The sequence below is a fragment of the Pristiophorus japonicus genome, chromosome 16, assembly GCF_044704955.1.
Source record: "Pristiophorus japonicus isolate sPriJap1 chromosome 16, sPriJap1.hap1, whole genome shotgun sequence".
NCBI classification, from domain to species: Eukaryota; Metazoa; Chordata; class Chondrichthyes; family Pristiophoridae; genus Pristiophorus; species Pristiophorus japonicus.
In genome coordinates, this window is record NC_091992.1 from 102210188 (window position 1) to 102235427 (window position 25240).

The following is a 25240-nucleotide window of genomic DNA, read 5'->3' on the forward strand; positions in this document are numbered from 1 at the left end:
AGCATATATCGGTTTCATACATGAATCCAGCGTTTAGGCTTCGGCTCACCTTCCTGGCATCCCATTGCAGCTACTGATCACCACCTGTCAAAACAAATATGTCCTGTTAGTTACCTAAACTTCTTCAACGCTGAACTTGTGTCCTTTTGTCCTGCCATTATTTATTCGCAAACAATTTGTGTCTGAACACCATGTGTTTACTGGAGGTTTGGCGGTGGCGGTGGGGGGGGGAGGATCGAAAGAGGATTGGGGGCTGGAGGAGAACAACAGGGAGGACCAGGAGTGGCGTGATTGGCGGCTCTATGGGGATGTCTCCGATCACTGTGGGTGAGTTAGGCAGGGATCCTGGATCCAGGTGATAGATGTAAAAACACTTGACTTCTGGATACAGCAGTCCTCGCCTTGCTGTAGCAGGCAAGCATTGTGAAGTGTGCAAAACCTGACCAGCTACAGTTATATACAAAATGGTGGTTAAAGAGCCTCATTATTATAATTAAATAGATGGCCCGCCTCCAGGCACCAGATTGGCTGCCTGTCACCGTTCTAACCGGAAGTGGGTGGTTTGGCGGAGGGTTCAGTTCGGGATTCCAATTTGTAACACTAACTGCTCCCAATCCTCCCTTTTCTCTCCTTTTTTCTTTTAGGTTAAAATTACCCCCCCCCCCCCCCCCCACCAATTGTCTTTTTTTTTTTCTTAAACGTAATATTTTTTAGTAAAACCTTCTTGGGCCAGAAATTCATCCAGAATCGCTACCACCAGTTTGCCGCCAAAAAAACCGCGAAGGCTCTGCTATTAATTCTCAGCAAAAAATTCATGAAAAAATGGGGGAAAATCCATCTTGCAGGAAAAATCGGTGTTGCACGAGGATTCACGGCAGAAACCGCGATCCTCGCCAACTTTAGTCCGAGGCTGATTACCGCTGCGAGTTGGGCCTTGGGAGGGGGGAAAAAACACACACAATATTCTTCCAAAAAAACAAAATATTAAAAATCGCAAACCATTCACAAGACCCTTTTTCGAATGAATCGCTGCAAAAGAATTTAAAAATAAACTTTAATTTTTTTTGTAGGGTTTCATACCTGCCACCGTTCCAAGGGCTGCTCCGACAGATTTTTCCTCTGCATTTTTTTTTTTCCCATCTCCGGGTCACCACTGTGACCAAACTCGGGCACAAGCGCATTTTCGAGTGTTGTACGCTGGCGGTCCGCTCCCTAGCGGTATTTCAAAACCGCCGGCGGAAGACTTCAATGAATTTCCCACTGCACCGTTTTCCACCCAAAACGAAGAAATACTGCCAAAAAAATGAGGCGGAAGGCTGATAAAATTACAGCCCTTTATTTCTATAAATTAATGTTCCTTGGTTTAACATTCTTCTCTTTCCTTTTACATTTTCTTATTTTGGGGACTCTTGAGTAGTCACTTTACTTTCTCCCAGGCTTCAGCAAGTGCTGCTTTTTCACTAATAAGCCAGGATCTATGTAAGGACGCTTGGTTTGAATTTCCCTCTGTCTGGTGAAGGGTCCCAGCTTCCATTCAGTGCCTCTTTCCTTAGCAACACCAATGATATTGTACATGAAGGTATTGGAGCAGCAAGCTTGCATGCTGCTACTCCACTGTTATGTGTTTTAACTGCCACCGGAGGGCGCGACTGTCGGAGTCCTAATGGTCACTGGCAGACATGTGCAAGCCGTGTATATATTGTTGACAGCCATATTGAATCCTCACTTTGAGAATAAATAAACTGGAGTAAGGTCATGCATGAACTAGCTCACCGTACTTAGCCTCGTGGAGTTATTCGATACTTAACTTCCACGGTATAATATTACGAAATCCCAAACATTATGTTCCCTCTTTTTTTTAAAAAAAAAGCAATCAACTTTGAATTGGTAACATTCTTTGGAATTGTTGGTACCAGCAACAGTGGGGGAGAGTAGGACAGAAATAATGGGACAAGAAAGCAATAGAAACACAAAACATGGTCAATTTTCCGCAATGTTTGGAATCTAGGGGTTCAATTTTCCCCAGTGATTTGTGTCTTTTTTTGGCCTAAATTTTAAAAATCCAAATTTCCCCAAAGATTGTGTACCAGTGTAACTCAGTTGGTTCCGATTTTTTTTTTTTTTAGGTTCGTTTTTTTTTTGCGTCATAGAGAGCGTAACCTGATGTCTGCGACAATTTTTCACGATTGTGCAAGTTTGGCCAAATTACATTTCTCCTAGGGCAGCGTATGTGACCACTCCCAAAAAAAACCTTCTGGGCATTTAAGAAAAACCAGTGTGCATCAAAAAATTGGCGCAGCAAACGACGCCATTGTTTTTGGGCAAAGTTTTGGAGGGAGTCAAGAACACACACACATGCATCATCAAGCTTACATTTTTCACACTTCAAACACAGAAAATGGAAGTTTCATGGAATTCTTCAAAGTTCTGAATTTTATTTTTAAAAAGTGCCACACCACCGCTACCACTATCTCCATACTAGGCTCGAGGGTCAGCACATCGGCCGACAGAATCGATCCCTCGTCCGGACAGGGGCTCTGCTTCTAAAGAAGCCCCGGGGTTGGGTGGTGGAGGGTGTGGAAGGCGAACTGAAGGCATGACAAATCTTACAATATGTCGCCATGCAACAAATGAAGGCCCTGGGGAGGTGGGGGTTCCCGAGCATTGCGCATGCTAAGACCTGGGTGTGGTCCATACTAAGCATCAACCTGGTGGGGGGGGGGGGAGGAGAGAGAGAACAAAGAACCTTGTCCTGCCTGCCGTTTTGAGCTTCTTGCAAAGGTACAATTTACTCATGGGGACAATACTGATGATGCCATACCTTGTGCAAGCCTTTTGCATGATGGTGCTGGGGAGGAAACAATTGATTCAATGTCATTGCATGAGGAACCTCCGAGCACGTAGGATGATGGGCTGGAGGCCTCACCCACATCGGGTATATCGAGACAGGAGTTCGTACCTGCACATGAGTGATGCAGACTGTGTGAGAAGACTGCATTTCCACAAAGGTTATAACTGAGATCTCAGTTAATAAAAGCAGACCTGCAACCTAGAAGCGTCCGGAGTACTGCTTTATCAGTTGAAGTGAAGGTTACAGCTGCACTTTCATTCTATGCATCTGGATCATTCCAAGCCATCACTGGCATTGTGTGCACCATTTCTCAATATGCAATACATATCTGCATTCGGCAGGTGACTGCTGCACTATATGCCCAGAGCAATGACTACATAAATTCCCCATCACCGCCCAGGCAATGCATGAAAGAGCTGTCGGCTTCTCCAGGATTGCTACCTTTCCAAAGGTATAGGGCTGCATTGATTGTACCCACATCACCTTGCGAGCACCTTTTTGGAGAATTCCATTATGTACAGCGACAGAAAAGGCTTCCACTCCGTTAATGCGCAACTCGTGTTTGACAACAAGCATCGCATCATGTCAATTGATGCAAGATACCCTGGGAGCAACCATGATTCGTTCATCCTCCATGAGAGCATTATCTGCCATGTTTCTGCAGCAACCAGAAGGGCAGAGCTGGCTGCTGGGAGACAAAGGGGTATGACCTCGCCACCTGGCTCATGACGCCCCTACGCGTAACCTAGACGGAAGCTGACCGGGAATACAACATGTTGCACATTGCGACACGCAGCATAATAGAGGGAACCATTGGCATCTAGAAACAGCATTTCTGATGCCTTGACCATTCTGGAGGCTACTTGCAATACTCCCCTGAGATTGTTGGTCAGTTCACTGTTGTGTGCTGCATGCTGCATAACTTAGCCATCATGAGGCAGCAGGTGCTGGTAGTAGAAGACTCACCTGAGGTGATAGTGACTGATGATGATGAGGAAGCCATGCAACTACCTGAACCCAGAGTTCAATGGTGGAGGAGGGCGGACTGTCGTGCCCTTTAACAATTGCTTGAGCCTTGCGCCAGCAGCTCATCCGTGAACATTTTGCTGCCTGGAGGCTCAGCCGCAACTATTCAAAATGGACCATGTTTACTGTTTGGACGTGTTCCATAATGTTGTTTTAATGGAACAAATAATGGAAATGATTCTTGTTTACTTCAAAAAGTTGTTAATGGAACAAATAATGTAAATGATTTCAGTTATAAGGTAAAATATATTTTTATTCAAAAGTTTAACAAGCATTTGTTGGTACTTGACTTAACTTTAATAAAAATATTCTTGTATCAAACTTTAAAGTTTTCAGTTACGATCACTTATAAACTTTAACATCACTCTACCTTATTCTAAGATCACCTGCTGCGCTTGGTCTTGTTGATTCTATGCCTGCCCGCAGTCAGTGGCAGTGTTACTCTGGTTGGTACCAAGCTTATTCTTTTGAACATCTCTGGTAATGCGAACACACACTTGATATTGGGCGGAGGGGTAGCAGGCGGTAATGTGGAGGACCCGGCTTGGGCCTCTTCAGAAACTGGTCTGAGGATTGGAGTGAGAGTGGCAGTTGATTCTGTCAATGGGCGCGGGGTCTGGGCGTGTTCCCTTATTGCAGCAGCTAACTCCGACATTCCCTCCTTTTTGTGCACTGACATTGTATCCGCTGCCTGAGACTGTTGCTACTTCTGACAGTACAGATATCTCATCACCCACCCCATTGATGGTGTCCAGGAGTGATCGTGTAAGGTTAATGCTCTCGGCACTCATTGCCATCATCTGAACCATTTCTGTTGGATCCTGCACCTCAGGAGAGCGCTGTCGAGCTCCCTCCTCCTCTTCAACCTGGGTGTAGCTTGCTGCACCCCACTGGGACCCGCAACCTCGGACGGTGGGAAACGATGGAAATTCCCAGCTCAGGAAAGGGGCTGGCACCTCTATGGGCGGCACATGCACGTCCTCCAAAGTGAGTTCAAGAGTGGGGGCTTCATCCACCCCCTCCCCCTCCGCCATGCTCTTGATCTGGAAGGTGGGATTGGAAGATGTTCTCCTCTTCAGGCTCGTCCGTGTCTGAATAATCTGCATCGTCGGGGTTGGCCTCAAGTTCTGCAAAATATAACAGAACAGACAAATGGTTAGCAGCAGAGGAGGGGGCAGGGTGGGTGGCATGAATAGACACACAGCACAGGCAGCAGGCTGATTTGAAGGACCACGATGAATGATAGCACATTACATCAACCGAAGCGTAGCTGATGGAGACATCCCCGTGAACCGAAGCATGGCTGGCCCATGCAGTATTTAATTTTTAGGAAAGCCAGACTCTGGAATTTGCAGGACTTCCCCTTTCCCTCAAGTGTGGGCCCAGCTTGTGCAGTGGTGGTTGCTTTTCTCCAGGTAGGATCCATCAAAGCAGTGACCCTGTCTTCCAAGGGTGCCAGTGGGTGCAGATTTGCCGGGCCGCCTCCTGTTCGAGTTCTTTTCCGTTTGTTGTGTGCCACCTTCCTCTGCAAAGATGAAACTATAATTTTTTGGAGGGGGTGTCTTTTTGCTGGGTGGGACATATACAGATGGTCACATTTACAATTGCAATTGAATTAAATAAATGAAAATATTACTTACACTAACTACTTGTCAAAGGTCCTGCCACTTTTTGCACTGGCCTCCGGACCTCAGGGTGGTCACCATTGCACAGTAATCTTCTGCAAGTTGGTTCCAGCGTTTCTTCTTTTCTTTGGGTGAAACTTTTATGTGACCTCTGCTGGTGCCATTTGGCCTCAATTATAGTAACTCGTGCTTCCATTTCATCCTGTAAGAAATTCTTGTTCCTTGAGCCGCGTTGCATATTGTATTGCAGCTCCGATTTTTCCAATGCGAATTAAAGTTCTCACACACAACTGGCTCTTTAAAAATGGCCATATGTAGACCGGGAGCTGTGGTGAGCATGCGCGCCCATAGTAATTACATTTATATAAAAAAAAAGTCCCTTTTTTTCGCGCATGCGCTGAAGGGGAGGGCATCGTTTTTTTTCGGCGCAGACATTAGGCTCCACCACCAGCCCCCACCGCCCCCCCCCCCCCCCCCCCCCGAAGCTAAAGGATGGGCTGCGTGGCGCCAATTTCAAAAATTAAAACAGGGAAACTTGCTACTTTTTTTTTTGGAGTTGATAGGGCCAAGAAAAACGGGCGTAACTCTGGCAATATGCCAAAAAAGGGCATTGGGGAAAATTGAGCCCATATATATTCTAATTACATAAATAGTTGTGGGCCTGCAACAGACTCGTTTTTTTTAATGTAAAATTCTCCTTCATCGTTCAAAATGCTTAGTGTATTACAGCCTCAATATAATATTTGCAGGACTGCTGTATTTGTTTTTTTTTTTTAAAGTGCATTATTTCTCAGTAAAATCTATTAACAACTGAGGGTGGTGGACAGGAAGAATAGATTTTACTGAGAAATAATGTGTGACTGTGATCTTGCCTTTGGACAATAGGCTGTAGAACACCCCTACTTCCTGTTACTAGACAAGGAGTTGGACAGAAAAACTTGGCAATTGTAGTGGTGAAACGTAAAGCTCTGAAAATGTTTGTTTTTAAAAATTATTTACATTATAATGTGTGGGTGTATTGGAGGTTAAAACAGAATAGTAGCGTTTACCAGAGCATGTTAATTAGCTTCACCTTTCATCTTTCATTTGATGATCATATCACTCCTCACATGCGCTGCAGCCTTGTAACATTTTACCAGCAGAAAATACCATATTGATTCCCTCAGTCTCTGAGTCATAAGGTTGTGGGTTCAAATCCCATTCCAGAGACTTGAGCACACAAATCTAGCCTGCAACTCCAATGCAGTCCTGAGGGAGTGCTGCACTGCCAGAGGTGCCGTCTTTCAGATGAGACTTTAAAACAAGGCCCCATCTGCGCGCTCAGGTGGACGTAAAAGATCCCATGGCACTATTTAGAAGAACAACAGGGGAGTTAGCCCCGGTATCCTGGCCAATATTTATCCCTCAATCAACATAACAAAAAAGAAATCGGATTACCTGGTCATTACTGTTTGTGGGAGCTTGCTGGCGTGTTTCGAACATTAAAACCGTGATCAACTTCAAAAAAGTATTGTGTTGTCTGTAAAGCACTTCGGGAAGTCCTGAGATCATGAAAGGCGTTGTGGAAAAACAAGTTGTTGTTTTTTGTCATGCAATCCTATACCGGGTGTCCTCTTGGGTGACTTCAACGCCAGGGTTGGCAAAGACATAGCCTTCTGGGGAGGCACAATTGGCAGAGAGGGGATAGGGAAAGCCAACTCCAGCGGTACCCTACTCCTGACAAAATGCCTAGAACGTGAACTCCATCACCAACACCCTGGTCCGCCAGAGGGACAAATGCAAGGCATCGTGGCAACACCTTCGCTCTAAACACTGGCACCTGCTCGACTATATCTTCATCCGAGCCAGGGATCGCAAGGAAGTGCGCATCACCTGCGCCATGATAGAAGCTGATGACTGCTGGACGGACCACTGCCTAATCAGATCCATCATCGACATTAACATAGCCCAAAGCAGAGGGGACAGCAGAAGCAATGCCCAAAAAAGTCAATGCCGGGGCACTTAAAGACCCAGCTAAGAGAGCCCTATACAGCCAGTGCCTCTCTGCTAACCTGGTGTGCCTTGATAACTCTGAAATGTTGAATGCCCACAGTGCTTGGTCTGCCCTCCAGGCCTCCATAACCAGTGCCTGTGAAGAGACACAGTTACTCAACCAGAAAACACCAGGATTGGTTTGGTGAGAATGATCAGGAGATCCAAGAACTAATATCACAAGCGCAGAGCATTTCTGAGCCTCAAGCAACAACCCAACTCGGGAGCAGCAAAACAACATTACAGACGGCTCAAGGCTGAGGTCCAACAAAAAAACCTGGGACCTAAAGAACAGGTGATGGATGGAGAAAGCACAGGAGGTACAACAACTGGCCGACAGCCACAATATGCGAGGATTCTTCATTGCAGTGAAGGCCACCTACGGGCCATACTCCCAAGGTCCCACCCCACTGCTGGCCAAGAATGGGGAAACACTCATCAAGGACACCGAGGCTGTCGAGGCCCGCTGGAAGGAGCACTTCAAAGATCTCCTCAATTGAGACTCCACCTTTGACTCAAGTGTTCTCGACTCCATCCCGCAGCATGCGACCAGCCACCACCTCCGTGAAACCCCAACATTGCATGAGGTAGGAAAAGCCATAAAACAGCTCAAGAACAAGAAGGCTATGGGAGCGGATGAAATCCCTGCTGAGGGGCTAAAGTATGGCGGAGAGGCACTGTTGGTGCAGATGCATGACCTCATCTCTCTCATCTGGAGGGAGGAGAGCATGCCGGGAGATCTGAGATGCAGTGATCGTGACCATCTTTAAAAAAGGGGACAATTCTGACCGGCAATTACAGGGGAATCTCCCTGTAATCAGCCACTGAGAAGGTTGTCGTTAGAGTCAGCCTCAACTGTCTTCTCCTTGTGGCCGAGAAGCTCCTCTGAGTCACGGTGTGGATTTCGTCACCTACGGGGCACAACGGACGTGATCTTTGCAGCACGATAGCTGCAGGAAAAATGCAGGGAACAGCACCAGCCCTTATACGTGGCCTTTTTTGACCTTACAAAGGCCTTTGACACTGTCAACCGCGAGGTCTATGGAGCAGCGTCTTCCGTTTCGGATGCCCCCAAAAGTTTGTCAACTTCCTTTGCCTGCTCCACGACGACATGCAGACCGTGATCCTTACCAACGGATCCATTACAGACCCAATCCACGTCCGGACCGGGGTCAAACAGGGCTGTGTCATCACTCCAACCCTCTTCTCAATCTTCCTCGCTGCAATGCTCCACGTCATAGTTAACAAGCTCCCTGCTGGAGTGGAACTAAACTACAGAACCAGTGGGAAGCTGTTCAACCGTTGCAGTCTCCAGGCCAGGTCCAAGACCACCCCAACCTCTGTCGTTGAGCTACAGTACGTGGACGACGCCTGCGCCTGTGCACATTCTGAGCCTGAACTACAGGATATAGTCGACGTATTTGCTGAGGCATACGAAAGCGTGGGCCTTACGCTAAACATCCATAAGACAAAGGTCCTCCACTAACCTGTCCTCGCCACACAGCACTGCCTCTCAATCATTAAGATCCACGGCTCGATCTTCCTCGCTGCCACTGCCACGGCACGGCCCTGAACAATGGACCATTTCCCATACCTCGGGAGCCTCTTACCTACAAAAGCAGACATTGATGTGAAGATTCAACACCGCCTCCAGTGCAGCCTTCAGCCGCCTGAGGAAAAGTGTTTAAAGACCAGGCCCTCAAATCTACCACCAAGCTCATGGTCTACAGGGCTGTAGTAATATCCGCCCTCCTGTATGGCTCACAGGCATGGATGATGTACAGAAGACATCAAGTCGCTGGAGATATATCACCAACGATGTTTCCGCAAGGGAGGACGGGCGCACCAACATAAGTGTCCTCGTCCAGGCTAACATCCCCAGCATTGAAGCACTAACCACACTCTATCAGCTTCGCTGTGCAGACCACAGTTCGCATGCCAGACACAAGACTCCCAAAGCAAGTGCTCTATGCGGAGCTCCTTCATGGCAAACTAGCCAAAGGTGGGCAGCGGAAACGTTACAAGGACACCCTCGACGCCTCCCTGAAAAAGTGCAACATCACCACGGACACCTGGGAGTCCCTGGCTAAAGACCGCCCTAAGTGGAGGAAGTGCATCCGGGAGGGCACTTTGAGTCTCAACGCAGAGAGCGTGCAGAAATCAAGCGCAGGCAGCGGAAAGAGCATGCGGCAAACCAGTCCCACCCACCCCTTCCTTCAACGACTATCTGTCCCATCTGTGACAGAGTCTGTGGCTCTCGTATTGGACTGTTCAGCCACAAAGAACTCACTCCAGAATTGGAAGCAAGTCTTCCTCGATTCCGAGGGACTGTCTATGATGATGATTACCGAGTGCACTTATCATTTGCCATTCTGTCACCTGATGTATGTAGATATCATTCTAACAAATTTGTTCTTGTGGCCTCAAACTGCTGCACAGGAATTGGCCTATAAATGCAAGTGCTGAGAAATAGTACATTTTATTTGACGTAAAGGAAGACTTGTGCAACTGCGTTACAGGCTCTAATGTAGCCTCACTTCCTGAAGTATTTATTAATTGCTTTGAGTAACCCTCTTGTGGTTTAAAACTTCATCACAATTCCTTCCAGCAAGTTGGAGGCAAGCATCGTACTCCCACTCATTTTTTTATTCTCTATATAATTGTCATTCTGCTCTGAGACCATTTCACGGAAGCACATAAACTAAATCTTTCCTCCAAGGTAAATGCTGGAATAGTATTACAATCCATGTGGTGATAATTCAATTTTCAACTCCAGTCCATTTTTGTAATTGAATTTGGACACTTCCAATATTTTATTTTTTTAAATGATTATCAGTAAAATTACACTACTGATATATATTTAGGATATATAGTTGCCTCCTTCTGGTAGGTTATTTTAAGCTTATGAATGTAGTCACGTGCTCAGTTTTTAAGCCACAAACTGACAATGCTGCTTCAGTGTGTGGTACAAACATATGATCAGCACATGGTAATGTGGTAATATGGTGCATTCATGATTGCACAGATTGAAGAAATTGTATCGGAGCCGACACTTGTAGAAAGCCAACTCTTGATACGATAAACAATATTGCTGTGGATACTACTGTAAATGCTGTTTGTACTAATGGACAGAGTCAGAATTTCAGGTAGGTTACAGAACTTTTACTTCAGAATTTTTTTTAATGTGCTTACTGCTAACTGTAGTAACTGTTCCATTTGAAGGTTGTATTTTGCTGGCCAAAATTCCTTTTCTGAGCAGACAGTGTCTGTCTTTCATTTAGGCTTCCTACAAGAATTTATTGAGTCTACAAAAATGATATGCAGATTGTTGGATAATGAAGTTTTTTCATAAATGTTTTGTGTTTTGTATCAGCAAATCCTTTATAACTTTTTGTTGTCAACAACAAGAAGTTAAATCTCTAAATGAATCTCAATGTCGAAACTGTAACGATGTAGACTGGGGGCAGAGAGGAATGTGGTGTTCACAATTCTGCAACTGACCCAGAACTACAGTTTGTAAACTTCAAGAAAGTTACTGTTAAAGAATGAGCATGAAGTGTGTCTTTTTCCTATATTGTCTGACAGGTTTATAAAATGTTAGATATAGTTTGCATTGTGATTTGGAATGGTGTTCTAAATGAGGAAGGGACAGGGGTTGAATGCTGACGACCAGCAGTGGCAGCAGCAGCAGCCTGTGTGACAAATATTCATCGTGAGCTTTTCCATAAAAGTAATCCCATTTGTTTGCATTATTTTTCCCCGTTCTTCAATTAACATTCTCTTATTGGGATGTGATTTTTTTTTTTCTGACTTGAATAACTGGAAATATGTCACTGCAGTATGGGAATGTATTAATTTAAAATCTAATTTCTTGAGTTTAACAGTGGGAGTGTAACATTATTTGTCATGTTGGTATTGCGTTTAACCTTCACTATAGTTTAAAAGTTGTTTTCCAAAATGCAATTACTTGGCCATGGAATAAAAGTGCCGCGTAAATGCGGTTGAAAATGATGTTTGATCATGTGAAACATTTTGCCAAGAAATTTGATAGCCTCTTTGGAATGAATCGCAGTATTTTTTTAACATTTCGACTGAGGTGAGTTGATGCCAGGGATTCTGTTTAGGTCATCATGTGAACGTGGACTTGCAGTAACCAGTAACTGCAGGAGGAAATGTTGATTAGTTTCTATATTGATTGGAAGGCTGGAGTTGTCTCATAGCGCACACCATGATTCTGGCCATTCTTTGCCACTATTCCTAAGCTAGTTCTTTCTGTTTACTGCCTTTAATGTTTCTTTCCTGCCCCGCCCTGCCCCCACCACCATCATCCCCGCCAAACCAATCAGTTCCCCTGCCCCACTATTGTTGCTACGAATGCCCAATTTGTTACTATATCCAGGTCATGTGATGTAAAAATCAGTGAGGTGATCTTGTGACAGGAAGAAACAGTTTTCATGGAAATTACTACAGTAACAAAATTCACTATAACGACAGTGTCTTCTGAGTGCTAATAACTTTCAATTAGCAATCAGTGATTACTCTCGGTTGTTAGTCCCTCAATGTAGATGTCGTCATGCATCACACCCGTGGATTGTCCTGGACGGAAAGAGCAGAGAAAATAAAACTGCCCTCGCTCACGTCACAATAAATCTAGAAAATGGGAGCGGTTTCCAGCCATTGATCTCGTCTAAGGATTCCAGTAATACAAAGTATTCCAGTTTCTCCCATTAATGATACCACCCGAATCTTTGAATGAGATCACTGCCGGTTGCACTCTCCTGGGTATCCACTATTCTCGTGCATATTTTTAGTTAAGGTCATACATAACCTGCTTGATACAGGGAGAGCTATTTTAAATGTTAAAACCTGTTATTCATTATGCTTAATTGAATTAGGAAATATTGACATCTCAAAAGCAGAAAAATATCAAGTGCCAGTGTAAATGTTAATAACAGGAAGTGTAATGGTTAATTGGTACTTGACTTCAGTTGTGAAGAATTAATGTCAAAATTGTCAGGTTCAGGGGCTATTTGCCAAGTGGAAATGATTGAAGCAGCTCAAATTCTTCACTCGATTTGTTTCAATCGCTACCAATTTTTACGTATGGATCCTCCTACTGTGCTGATGGGGCATGTAAACGATGCTGGTGGAGCATAGTCACCTATGTGCTGTTAATCTAATAAAGGCATAGAATGTCACCACAGCAACAACAACATGTAAATACTGAGTGACGGTTAAATCCTTTCCCCTGTGTTGGTTCATCTTTATAGTGATAGATGGTAATTTGCTGCTTTATAATAATTCAACTTCAGTACTTATTCCAAGAAGCTTTCAGGATATTAAAACTGCTGCATGATTTAAGCAGCTATAAATGAATATAGCACCAAACGAATGTTTGATGCACTAAAACCTTTAAACATGATCCAAGAAATTGCATAAATGTGTGGATGACGTTGTCACATTATATTAATGATTTCAGTGGCATAGGTTGGCAATTCTAATCTCTCGTACAATAAATGGCTTCAATATATAGTAAAATAATGCTATTGCTTATCGGAAGCAAACTGGAGGACTTGCTGTATGGAAATAACTTAACAAATACCAGGAAATCTGGTTTTACAAGGGAAGATTCCATCCAATTCACCTCTTAATATTTTTGACTCTGATGTCAAATTTACAATGACCAACTATGAGGTGATGTACGTAGGTTTCCAAAAAGCCTTTGATAAAATTCCCCTCAGAAGGCCGCTGTTGAAACTGAACACAGTGGGAATTCAAGGTAAACAATGAATATGCGTCAGGGGAGAAAGGTCAGATGAACAGAGTACTAAGTGGGATGTCCCAGGGATCAGTGGTGTGCCACTCCAAGCAATGTGTGGGGGGGCGGGGGGTGGAAATCTAAAGGAGATGGAGGAAACATGAAGCATTACATAAAATAGAATAAGTTCAATATGAAGTGTTGCATTTCTTTTAAATTGCATTTAAAATGTACATTTGGCAGTTTAAAAAACCCATGACACTATTTCTAATACTAACTGGAAATGCTCAGTGGAGAGAAAGAAACTGAATTGACATCACATCAGCTCTGACAACATCACCTTCCATACTAGTGCTTCCGATATGTCTGTCATTTTCCTTGACCGAGGATTCCCCTTTGCTGTGGTTGACAGTGCCCTCAACCATGTCCATTCCATTTCCTGCACTTCTGCTGTCACCCCTTCCCCCACCCTCCCAGAACCATGATCGTGTTCGAAACAATAGGGTTCTCTTGTCCTCGCCTTCCACCCCACCAGCCTGCACATTCAATGCCATTTCCACCAGCTCCAGTGTGATCCCATCACCAAACACTTCTACCTGTCCCTTTACCTTTTCAGCATTCTGACCGAAGGGGCCATTCCCTCCGCAACACCCTAGTGCACTCCTCAATCACCCCTCCCCTTCCCGTGCAAGCGCAGGAGATGCAGCATCTGCCCTTTTTCCTCCTCCCTTCCCATTGTCTAGGGCCTCGAACACTCCTTTCAGGTGAAAGTGATTTACTTGTACACTAAACTGCAAGTAGTACTGTATTTGCTGCTCACCATGCGGTATCCTTTACATTGGGGAGACCAAACGCAGATTGGGTGACTACTTTGTGGAACACCGCCATTCAGTCTGCAAGCGTGACCCCGAGCTTCCAGTCACCTGTCAGTTTAATTCACTGCTCCATTCCCATTCTGACCCCTCTGTCCTCGGTCTCTTGCACTATTCCAACGAAACTTGAGGAAGATCACCTCAGCTCAACATTGAACTCAACATTTTCAGATCATAACCTCTGCCCCCATTTTTTTCAGATGGCAGCTGTTGATGTTTCTGCTATTCCCATTTGCACCTCTTCTAGATCCATCTTTGGTTTCATTACTTTTCCCCTTACCATCTCCTTTTGCTTTGTATGATCATACTTTTAATCATTTTACTCCTGCTCCTAATCTTATGTTCTTATTTCAGATTTCCAGCAGTATTTTGCTTTTGCACAGTATTTCTTGTTAAATGCCTATGCCGTGTATCTCTGAGGTGCAGTGATACTGGGATAGTATAAATATATTGGTTGAAAAAAAATCTATTTCAACTGGACCTTTTGGGTTAATTGGTCACTCTGATGTCATGGTGTCACATAAGTGAAGCTTTGCTGGAGTGTTGAGGATTTGTTATACTTATCAAAGACTTGGAAAGTGTAGTTTGATTGTAAACATTTGACGTCCTGTATATGTGTGCATGTCGACATATTTCAGGAAGGGCTTGACTCTCAAATTGCTTTCCAGTGGTACAGTGCTTCACCATGCCCCAGCCTTGCAGACTCCTGTTTGAATTCCGATCTCTCTTACTGCAGGCTTCCCATAGATAAAGTTGCTTGTCTTGCTCAAGTTGTCAGTAAAGGTTCGGCCACAAACCCATACCAAACCTGAGCTGAAAGCAGTCCTGGTATTAATAGTACCTGTGGAGCCAGGCCAGAACCTGCATCTTTGCTGGTCAGAGCACCTCACTGAAATATAAGAGGTGCAGTTAGAGGGAATGTGCAAATTCATCAAATACTTTTTTTTTTATAAAGGCTTTGGTTCTCTTAACTTTTTAAAGCTTGTAAAAAAAAAAGTAATTCCTGACTTAAAAGAATGTAAACATTTGAGATTTTATCATTTTAATAACTATCTTTGTGTACTCCCAAAAGTGTGTTTTGAGAGATTTTCTCCATGCATCCAGTGTGCGTGGCCATTATGACTTGAAACAGCTTTGCTCAAACAGAATGCATAGTGTCAAAGGTCATTTCTGTGACCCACAGACTGTTACAAAGAGCACTTTATAATGTTTTTCTATAAAACTGTAATGATCACCCTAGCAACCAGGGCATGCAGGGAATTTTATTACAGTTTTGGATGTTTTTTCTTTATGCTGACATTGACTGTTACTCTTTTTAACCACTTAATGACCGTATTGTACTGGTGTTCATACTAAAATGATTGTTTCTGCTGAAAATGCCTGCATGAGTAAATGATTTATTAGATACTGACTTTGTGTCCTCTGTGCTATGTTGGGCCTGTTTTATTGTATTCTATTAGGGATACGCAGAAGAGAATGTTTCTCTGGGACTTTTTTTTTTTAATGTGATGTACAGTGCTGGCGCGCTCATTGCCACTCTTCCTGCCAATCAAGCTGCCCAATATGATGAATTCATTCATATTTCTCTTTCTGTACTATGCAATTCGATTTGAAGCACTTTCTATATGGGGAACTTTTAAAGATTACCTTCCAAAAATACTAAAGCTTCAGCAAAGGGACCCAGACACTGTCGCATCACACACATTTGGATTCTTTCTTGCAGGAACGTATTTCTCCTGAAGTGATCTGTTGGCAAGTTGTGAAACATGTATGTATTTTTGTGTGTCTGAGTGTTAAGTTGCTCCTTTAGTAAACTCTGCTTGGGTACTCCACCCAAGTCAGCGCACGTTTCAGATAAAATGCCAATAAAGGCTTATTCTACTGAACCAACAACTTCTTGTTGCAGTGATTTAGCATATACATGTCTGGGCAATGACAACACTATATACATTTAGAATGTTTTTTAAATGTCGATCTATGAAGCTGGAGGGCATGACTTGCGAAATATAATTATGGGGTAGAAGAATAATACTGAGTGTGGTTATGGCTCAGTGGTGCTTTTTAAAAAATTGTTCCCGGATATGGGTGTCACTGCTGATGCCAGCATTTATTGCCCATCCCTAATTGCCCTTGAGAAGGTGGTGGTGAGCTGCCACCTTGAAACGCTGCAGGCCTTGTGGTGAAGGTGCTCCCACAGTGCTGTTGGGGAGGGAGTTCCAGGATTTTGACCCAGCGACAATGAAGGAACGTTGATCTATTTCCAAGTCTGGAATGTGTTGAATGATATCACTGGAACCGACGTGACCTCAAATAAAAAGACAGGTTCTAACATTTTGGGTGTATACCTTTCATCAGAATGGAGGAGTGCTACAGTGGTTATTTAGAATTGCCTTGCATGAAAAGTACAGCCACATAGCAGTTTAGGCATTTATCTTTGACCTCAGTAGTAGTCTTAATCCCATGTGCCCACCCGCTTCTCTTGTCCCTTTCATCCACTTTCCTTCAACCACCTGCTTTTTTAAAAATCCATTCTTAAATGTTGACCCGGGGATAGGTTGTCAAGCTGCTGTCTGGACATAAAGTTGGTCCAAAATGCGTACTGGTTTTAATGGACATCCCTCAGGAAGACATATTTGAAATTGTTAAAGTTTAACATTTCTCCTACTTTTGCCGGACCTTTTGGCTGCCAATGTTGAAATGTGCAACTAATTGAAGGTGTCCTTATTCTATAGTCCTTTTGGTTTCCATTTATATCATTGGAATTTATTTGCAGTTGTCCACTTTACTGAACTGTTGGTTCTTAAAGATTCAGCGTATGAATAAAGCTTTGCTGAATTCATCAATTTTATTTATAATTCGACTAACAGGACATTGCACAATAGCTAATGCACCATAAGTCTGGTTATTATAAATTAATCCCAACATAATTAGTAATAAGCAGCAGATACAAGGGTTGAAATATCACTAATATTGTGCACTGAGCACCTCCAGTCTCGTTGTCGGCACGCAGCGGAAGGAGCGTGCGACAAACCAGACTCCCCACCCACCCTTTCCTTCGACCACTGTCTGTCCTGCCTGTGACAGACTGTAATTCCCATATTGGACTGTACAGTCATCTGAGAACTCACTTTGAGTGGAAGCAAGTCTTCCTCGATTTTGAGGGACCTGCTTATGATGATGAATATTGTTGATGGAACTTGAGACGACACGTATTGCTTCCCAAATACTATGTTGAATATTATGTAAACAAATCTTTGTTAGATGGCAGGCATTAGAACATAATTTTAATGTTGCCCAAAACTGTGAATGATGCCGCCTGATTGGTTGGGGAACAGAGATTTGTCGGTTCAAAACTGAGCTGATGAATCGCAAGTGCCCCTTTTCTCTAATGACCGTGAGTCCCAGGTGGGTCCCTTGAAACAATCTCAATCCAATTCTTTGCAAGTGTGAGTCAATGACACAAAGCTGACTTGTAATTCAATAATAATTAGTCATAAATTTATGAAAGTCCAGAAGCAAATCTGATGAAGGAAATGGAAAAAAACGTTGCACTGGTTGGAGTATAACGAGAATTTATTAACCCTTATACAAAGCACATTAAAAAGACAGAAAAAGAGCAGCTGGTCTGTCGATGACTATCCCATTCAGCTATGTTGAACTAGGCATCATGACCCCAAGGAAGAATATATTTGTATTGGAGGCTGCTCAGAGAAGGTTCACTAGGTTGATTCCGGAGATGAGGGGGTTGACTTATGAAGATGGGTTGAGTAGGTTGGGCCTATACTCATTGGAGTTCAGAAGAATGAGTGGTGATCTTATCGAAACATAAGATAATAAGGGGGCTCAACAAGGTGGATGCAGAGGGGATATTTCCACTCAGGGGAAACTAAAATTAGGGGGTATAGTCGCAGAATATGGGGCTGCCCATTTAAAACTGAGATGAGGAGGAATTTCCTCCTGAGGGCTGTAAATCTGTGGAATTCTCTGCCCCAGAGAGCTGTGGTGATTGGATCATTGAATATATTTAAGGCGGAGAAATACAGATTATTGAGCGATAAGAGAATAAAGGGTTATGGGGAACGGGCAGGGAAGTGGAGCTGAGTCCATGATCAGATCAGCCATAATATTAAATGGTGGAGCAGGCTCGAGGAGACAAATGTCCTACTCCTGCCCTTATTTTTTATGTTCTTATGTTCTCAACAGTCATGTAATCTCCTGGGAGAGGCAATAATAAAACTCTAGGAAATTCTGAGGGGGGGAAAAGTAATTTTGCAAAATTCCTCTCCAATCCCTGAAGCTGATCAAAAACTTGTTCCAGGAGCAAACAATGTCCAAGTGGCGTACTGCCGAACTTCACACCTACCTTTTTTATAGGCAGCGATATCCGCCTGCTCCAGGAACTTGTCCATCTCCCTTTGGAATGATTGCAGTGAATCTGCAGCCACTGCATGAGCCGACAACGTATTCCAAAGGTCAATGGCACTCTGCGAAAAGAAAAACCTCCTGACAGCTAACCTAGTTCTGTGATTACTTAACAAGTATGCGTGTCCCCTCTTTCTCCCTAACTTGCCTAATTCAAATAATCTCTCCACGTGCAAGCCATCTGCACTCTGTCAATTTAATTTCATCAATCAAGTCTCTCCTGTTATATATGCAGAGTATAGCTGTACACTGTGTAGTTGCATAAGATGGAGACTTGTTTACCTGATGTACCATCAATAAGGTTTACACTGTGTATATGCTGGCACCACTAGAGGGTGCAACTGGTGGAGACTAGGGTTTCCTGCCTTGGTGGCAGGGGCTGTATAAAAGGGTAGCCACCATTCTGCCTCACTCTGGAGTTACGAATAAAGAACTAAGGTCACTACAGTTTGAGTACAACACGTTGCCTCGGGAGTCATTCATAAGTACATTACAGACATAACATCTCCAAAATTGACTTATTTTGAGAGTAAAACGATCTTGCTCCTTGAGCCTATTGTGATAGCTAAGGGTTCTCAACTAGGTACTAATCTGGTTGCCCTCCTCTGAACCTTTCCTAGGAACTCTTTCTCCGAACATGAGGGGACCAAAATTGGACATCGTATTCAGGAAGGGGTTTTACCCAAGTTCTTGTAGAACAACATTATGGTGTTCTTTGTTTGATATTGGATAGCACAATCTCTACATCCCGGCACACTCTTTGCTTTCACTATAGCTTTGCGGCCCTGGTCACATTATAACACTAGGTCTCTTGCCTTCTCAACTGACTTTAATACAGAGACCAGCATGGTATTAACCCTATTCACATGAATTGCACTACATTCCATGTCACCTGCCAGATGCAGGCCCATTCTTCCATTGCATTTAAATTGAATTATAACACACTTTTTTTTCCTCAAGGGTTCTGACACCACCACAAATCCACAGATTTGCAGACATATTTGTAAAGCGGCACTTCACTTGAATCTGAAGGGGGTGGGGGAGGAGCGTGGTATACAGGGATCCAATCCCAGCTACGTGGAGGTTTCAGCATGCTATCTCCTGCAACTAATACAGTGGTGGTTTATTCTTCCATAATTTATTCTACATGTATTTGCCAACAGAAATTTTTTTTCATTATTGTGATGTGTTTTGAGAGAGCCAAAACCAGATATTACCTCTGGAGTCTTCTGATCATGTGTGGTATGAATGTGAATTGAAAAATGTAGGTGGTTGTATTTATTACCGGGGCTGGTAATATAATTGAGGACTTGCATAGACACATTTTCAGTGCGTCTCAAAGAAACAAAATGGTTGTTTCTTGTCCAACTGTAGTTGTTTCAATTGTTCCATTTCAAATGATGACTATTCTTATAAAGTTTTGTCGATTCAGAATGCAAAGGGTTTAAAACCCCCAAAACATCTTTTATAGTTTAGTAAGTTTGCTCATGTCCTTATGAATAAATTAAAATGATTGCAATCATTTGACTGTAATTATCTCGTATTGATGTATTTTGGCAATTTTAGTACCATGTATTAAACAAGTCAGGACTGTGTCTAGACAATGTCTGAGTCAAGGTTTGCAACAGTAATGCACATTGCTGGAAGTGACACTTTTTTAAAAAAAAATTTAAATTAATGTGCTTTGTAGCCAAAGTATTTGTGGGACTCACATTTTCAGAACTCTCAACCAGCTGATAGTTACTTTCAGAAGTGTGATTTTCACTGACCTAATAATCCTCCATCATAGGCGGTCCCTTGAAACGATGATGACTTGCTTTCATGCCAAAAAAAGGACAAGTTCACAGGTGTTTCAATGAAGGAGCGAACTACATCCTGAAGGGTGGAAGATGCCTGTGTGTGCATTTTTTTTAACGTGAGTGGCTGTTGCACACCAACCACCACACGAGCTTGACAGAGCTAGGTCTTGGTCCAGTGGCAAGGATTACCCAAGACAACTGGAGACCAGCTCTGCTGCACGAACCTAGTGCGCGCACATATCACAGTGTGGGCTGGCCTGTGCTGCCCCTGGGCCCCTGGCCCCGGACTCACTCCTTCCCTGGGCCCCGATCATATCCCTCCACAGTCTCATCGCTCCTTCACCCCGACCTTGCTGCTCCTGCTGTATCTGCCCACACTCCAATCACCGACCTGGATCTTGATGACATCACTCTTCGCTGCCGTCGCTCTCCTGCACCAGCTCGCGCTGTATCTTGTTGTGGCATGCCTCCACGCTACTCCCAGGCCACTGCTCGCTGTTCCTTTTATGGCCCCGACCTGCCGATGTTCTCTCGCAGGTCGGGGCCTCCACGCATAATATCCTACACGCATGATGGTCAAGGGTAATAATCCATTGATGTGAAAAGTACTTGTCAGCAGTTCATGGATTCCATCATTCATTCAAAGATTTGCTAGGTTGCTTGGAAATGTACTTGAAGAGGATTCATTTACAGAGTTATGGGGGGAAAAAGCTAATGTGTGGAACAAGGTGCCACTAATGTTGTGGGGTGCGCAGTCCCTTTAACAGGCTGCGTGGCCCATTCAAAGTTTTGTGCATGTGCAAAATTTCACACTTGAAAAGCAGGTCCAGGGTTACGCTGGATCGGTAGCCAGTTGTGTGACCACACAGCTGGTGAGAATGTTGGTGTGGCACAAACTTAGACAGCTCTTTCAAAGAGCCCGCACAAGTGTGATGAGCCAAATGGCCGCCTCCTATACTGCAAGATTCTATAATTCTATCTGGCAGGAACCAGGTACTTGTGCAGTAAGCTGTGTAACATCAGGAAGATGCACTCACAGGCCTATGTACTGACAAGCCCACATTTTTGTTATATATAATTAATAAATGTTATTCTTATATAATAAAGAATTGTATATAATAAAGAATTCAAGAGTCCATATTGCACATTTGTATGAGGATATGATATACTGATAAGCTGACCAGTGCACATGGACTTAGTCACATTCAGTCTCGTAACCTTTTGGCATCCTGAGTGTGGATGATTTCTCACATGCTTGAAACTACAGTATTGGTGGCACCAACAAGATCTGCCAAGCAGAAGCAGATAATTCCCAGGAAGTGGGAGGAAAAGACACCCCAGGCTCTTGTGTACCTCCCAGAAGTATTGGCAGTTAGCAGAGATCAAGCCACCTGCCTTAACCGCACTAGCTTGGGTGATGATGGATAGCTTGGGGCCAAAAGCTGACCGAGGAAGAAAAAAATGTATCACTTCACACCTCCTCTGCTTTTAAATTTCTGCCATGTTTCTCCATTTCACCAGTTTGTCTGGCCTCCTGAAGTGTCGTCCTCATTGTTTACTATATTTGAGTTTCTGCCCTATATACACAAGTCCAGTCAATTCATATAATTACATAAAATTACATAGAATATACAGCACAGAAACAGGCCATTCGGTCCAACCAGTCCATATGGGTGTTTATGTTCTACTCGAGCCTCCTCCTGTCCTTCCTCATCTAACTTTCAGCATGACCCTCCATTCTCCTCTTCCCTCATGACACCCCCTTAAAATAATCTATACTGTCCATGTCCACCACTCCATGCTAGTTAGTTCCACATTCTCTCCGTTCTCTGGTTAAAGAGGTTTCTTCTGACTTCCCTATTTGATTTATTAGTGACTATATAATTAAAAAGAGCCTTGGTCCTAATACCAAACCCTGGGGAACACCACTATACTTCCCTTCAATCTGGAAAAACAACTGTTCACTACTATTCTCTGCTTTCTGTCCCTTAGCCAATTTTCTGTCCATGCTGCCACTATCCCTTTAATCCAATAGGCTTTAATTTTGCTAACTAGTCTATTCTGTCATCATCATAGGCGGTCCCTCAAATGAGGATGATGTGCTTCCATGAGTTCAGATGTTTCAATGAAGGTCCCGATGTTCCAGTCCTGAACTCCAATTGAGGGGGTGGTCGATGCCTGTGCTTGGATTTTTTTTTTTAACGTGTAGTGACTGTTGCACATCAGCCACCACACTGGCTTGACAGAGCTAGGCCTTTATCCAGTGGCAAGGGTTAACCAGGACGACTGGAGACCTGCTCTGCTGCACGGACCTAGTGCGCACGTATCGCAGTGTGGGCCGGCCCGTGCTGCCCTGGGCCCTGTACCCTCATTCGCCGCACCTCCGCCATGATCCCTCACCGCTCCTCCGCCACAAAAACACTCACTGCACCTCCGCCATGATCTCCCTCCGCACCAAACATTAGTAGAACCTCCACCATGATCACCCAACAAATCTCAGCCACGATCCCTCATCGCTCCTCCACGCCAATCACTCGTCGCAAGTCTGCCACGACCTTCCATGCTCCTCTGTTGTACCAGGGCCCAGCCAATGTTCCTGCCCACGCTCTAAATGGCAATCTGCAGTGGCATATTACAACTTTTTTTTTTTTTTTTTGAACCCCCGACCTGCAGAAATGCGTTCTCGCAGGTCGGGGCAGCCCACGATGGTCTATTATGTGGTATGTTGTCAAACAACTTTTTGAATGTCTATATACATAAACATCAGCTGCACTACCCTCTTCAACCCTCCATTACTTTACCAAAGAACTCAATCAAGTTAGTCAAACACAATTTGCCTTTAGCAAATCTACAATGACTTTCATTTATTAGCTCCTACTTTTCCAAATATTTATTTTTTTATCCCGATTTATTGTTTCGAAGTTTCCTCACCACTGACGTTGGGCTGATTGGTCTGTGGTTGCCAGATTTATCCCTCTCCTATTTGCCATGCTCCAGTCCTCTTGCATCACCCCTATATCCAAGGTGGATTAGAAAATTGTGGCCAGAGCCTCTGCAATTTCCACCCTTACTTCCATCAGTAACCTAGAATGTATTCCATCTAGACCGGGGTGTCTTTTGTACTTTGAGGCCTGCCAACCTTTTTAAGTATCTCCCCTTTATCCTATGCAATATCACTTCTGCCTTCTCGTACATAACTCAACAAGTGATAATGCAGGATAATAAATAATACTGCCATTTAAGCTTTTTTTGAAGGAAATTTTGAACCTTGTTACAAAGCCCTTTGGAAATGTATATCCTAATAAAATCTCTCTCAACATTGCATGTAGGAAGAGATCAAACTAATGGTTGGCAATAAGAATAGTAACTTGTGGCGAGGAAGGATTCTGTGGGAATCAGACATTGGAAACAAATGTACAGGAATGAATGAATCCTGACATTTTAATAAGATCTCTGCCAATTCTATAGCCCTGCATGTGTCTTCTCAGCTATTAGGTGATAGTCTGCATATAGACTTTTACTAGTATGTGTGCTATCACTCTTCAGCAATGATTTTGTAATGAACTTTCGTGTTCTATTTCTAATGAAGAACCATACTTATTACCTCTTTAATGCTATCAATTTGGAAGACAGTCAGCATTTTTGCTTAATTTTTGCCATGTTAAGTTTGATAGTATTGGTTCTACATGACTAGGTTTTAAAAGGTGGATTTTGTACTGCAGTGGCTTTGTCACCAAGTTTTGAAATGTCAAAACTTCAAGGCTTTACATGCCAACTTTAAAATAAAAATAGATTTTATTTTTGTCCAGTGAAGTGACACTTGTTCCCCAAACTATGCTGCCAGACTAACTGTTGGTAGCAGGAAATGTAATTTTTTAACTTTTTTTTATATTACTGCTGACTCAAGACTCCCTCGAGTTTGTACCCGGCTGAATTAATATAATAGAGCCCAGTATCTCTCGTGACTCCAGCGATCCTTGCTGACTTGAACTTTGATTTTTCTCTCCACTTACTTCTACTATATAGTCCTTTTAAAATGTAATGACATCACCATGAATGTTTCAAGGAACACAGGAAGAGAAGTATTAACACTAGTTGCCTTTAACACCGAAGAGTTAAATTAACGTAAAAAGAAAAGACTGTGGTGGAGATTAAAATGATGCAATACTGTTGGCTGTGGAAAGTCATTCCAAACCGGCAGTGCTCCAGCCACTAACTGTTTCATTTTGCAAAGACTAAAGTCACCCTTTATGTGCCTGTTATAGAATGTTGCTAGCCAGAAGTGACTAATTTCTGGTCTTTATTTATTTGTTGTTTGTCATGTTTCCCGCGAAGATCTGGTATCATTCGTAATTTTGTGATATCCCATTTCTATAGGTTTTAAAAATAGACAAGTCTAGAACACTACCTTTTTTTATATATTCTCATCTACAGTCCAATGTTTAAGAAAAAGGAATCGGGCAACATATTTTGACGGTTTGTATGTAATCATATTGTAATATTTAAACATTTCATGGTTGCTCTTGTCAACAGTTTAAAATAAGAATGCAGGTTGAACCTCCCTTATCCAGAACCATTTTCGGCCACCGGGTGCCGCATGCGCTGAACTCCATGAACAAATTGAAGTCCTTCCCCAATACTGACTCCTGCAATCGCTGGCCTGACCCCACGATCCATCGCCAACCCTTACCCACCTCCCTAATCTCTCTGCTGCACTCCAAGCCCCAAGCCAGCAAGCCTCAATGTCCCCTTGCTCAGTACCTGTACCATCTGATTTAACTTGACCACCCCTCGTCTGGAAGAATCCTTTATCCAGAACAGGCCGGGTCCCGAGGATTCTGAATAAGGGAAGCTCA

At 43.5% G+C, this 25240-nt stretch overlaps 1 protein-coding gene across 2 annotated transcripts in view; it reads left to right on the forward strand.

The window, feature by feature from the left end:
• The window catches only part of LOC139226687 (septin-9-like), a 291693-nt gene that overhangs the window by 38829 nt on the left and 227624 nt on the right, over positions 1-25240 (forward strand). Inside the window, exon 1 of one of the 2 annotated variants that reach the window (XM_070857622.1) lies at positions 10424-10679. The exons of the other annotated variant lie outside the window; for it this stretch is intronic. Within the exon in view, the coding sequence (XP_070713723.1) occupies positions 10643-10679 (37 nt within the window). The 5' untranslated portion in view covers positions 10424-10642. Of the gene's footprint in view, positions 1-10423; positions 10680-25240 lie in introns of those variants that run through there. 2 annotated transcript variants of the gene reach the window in all.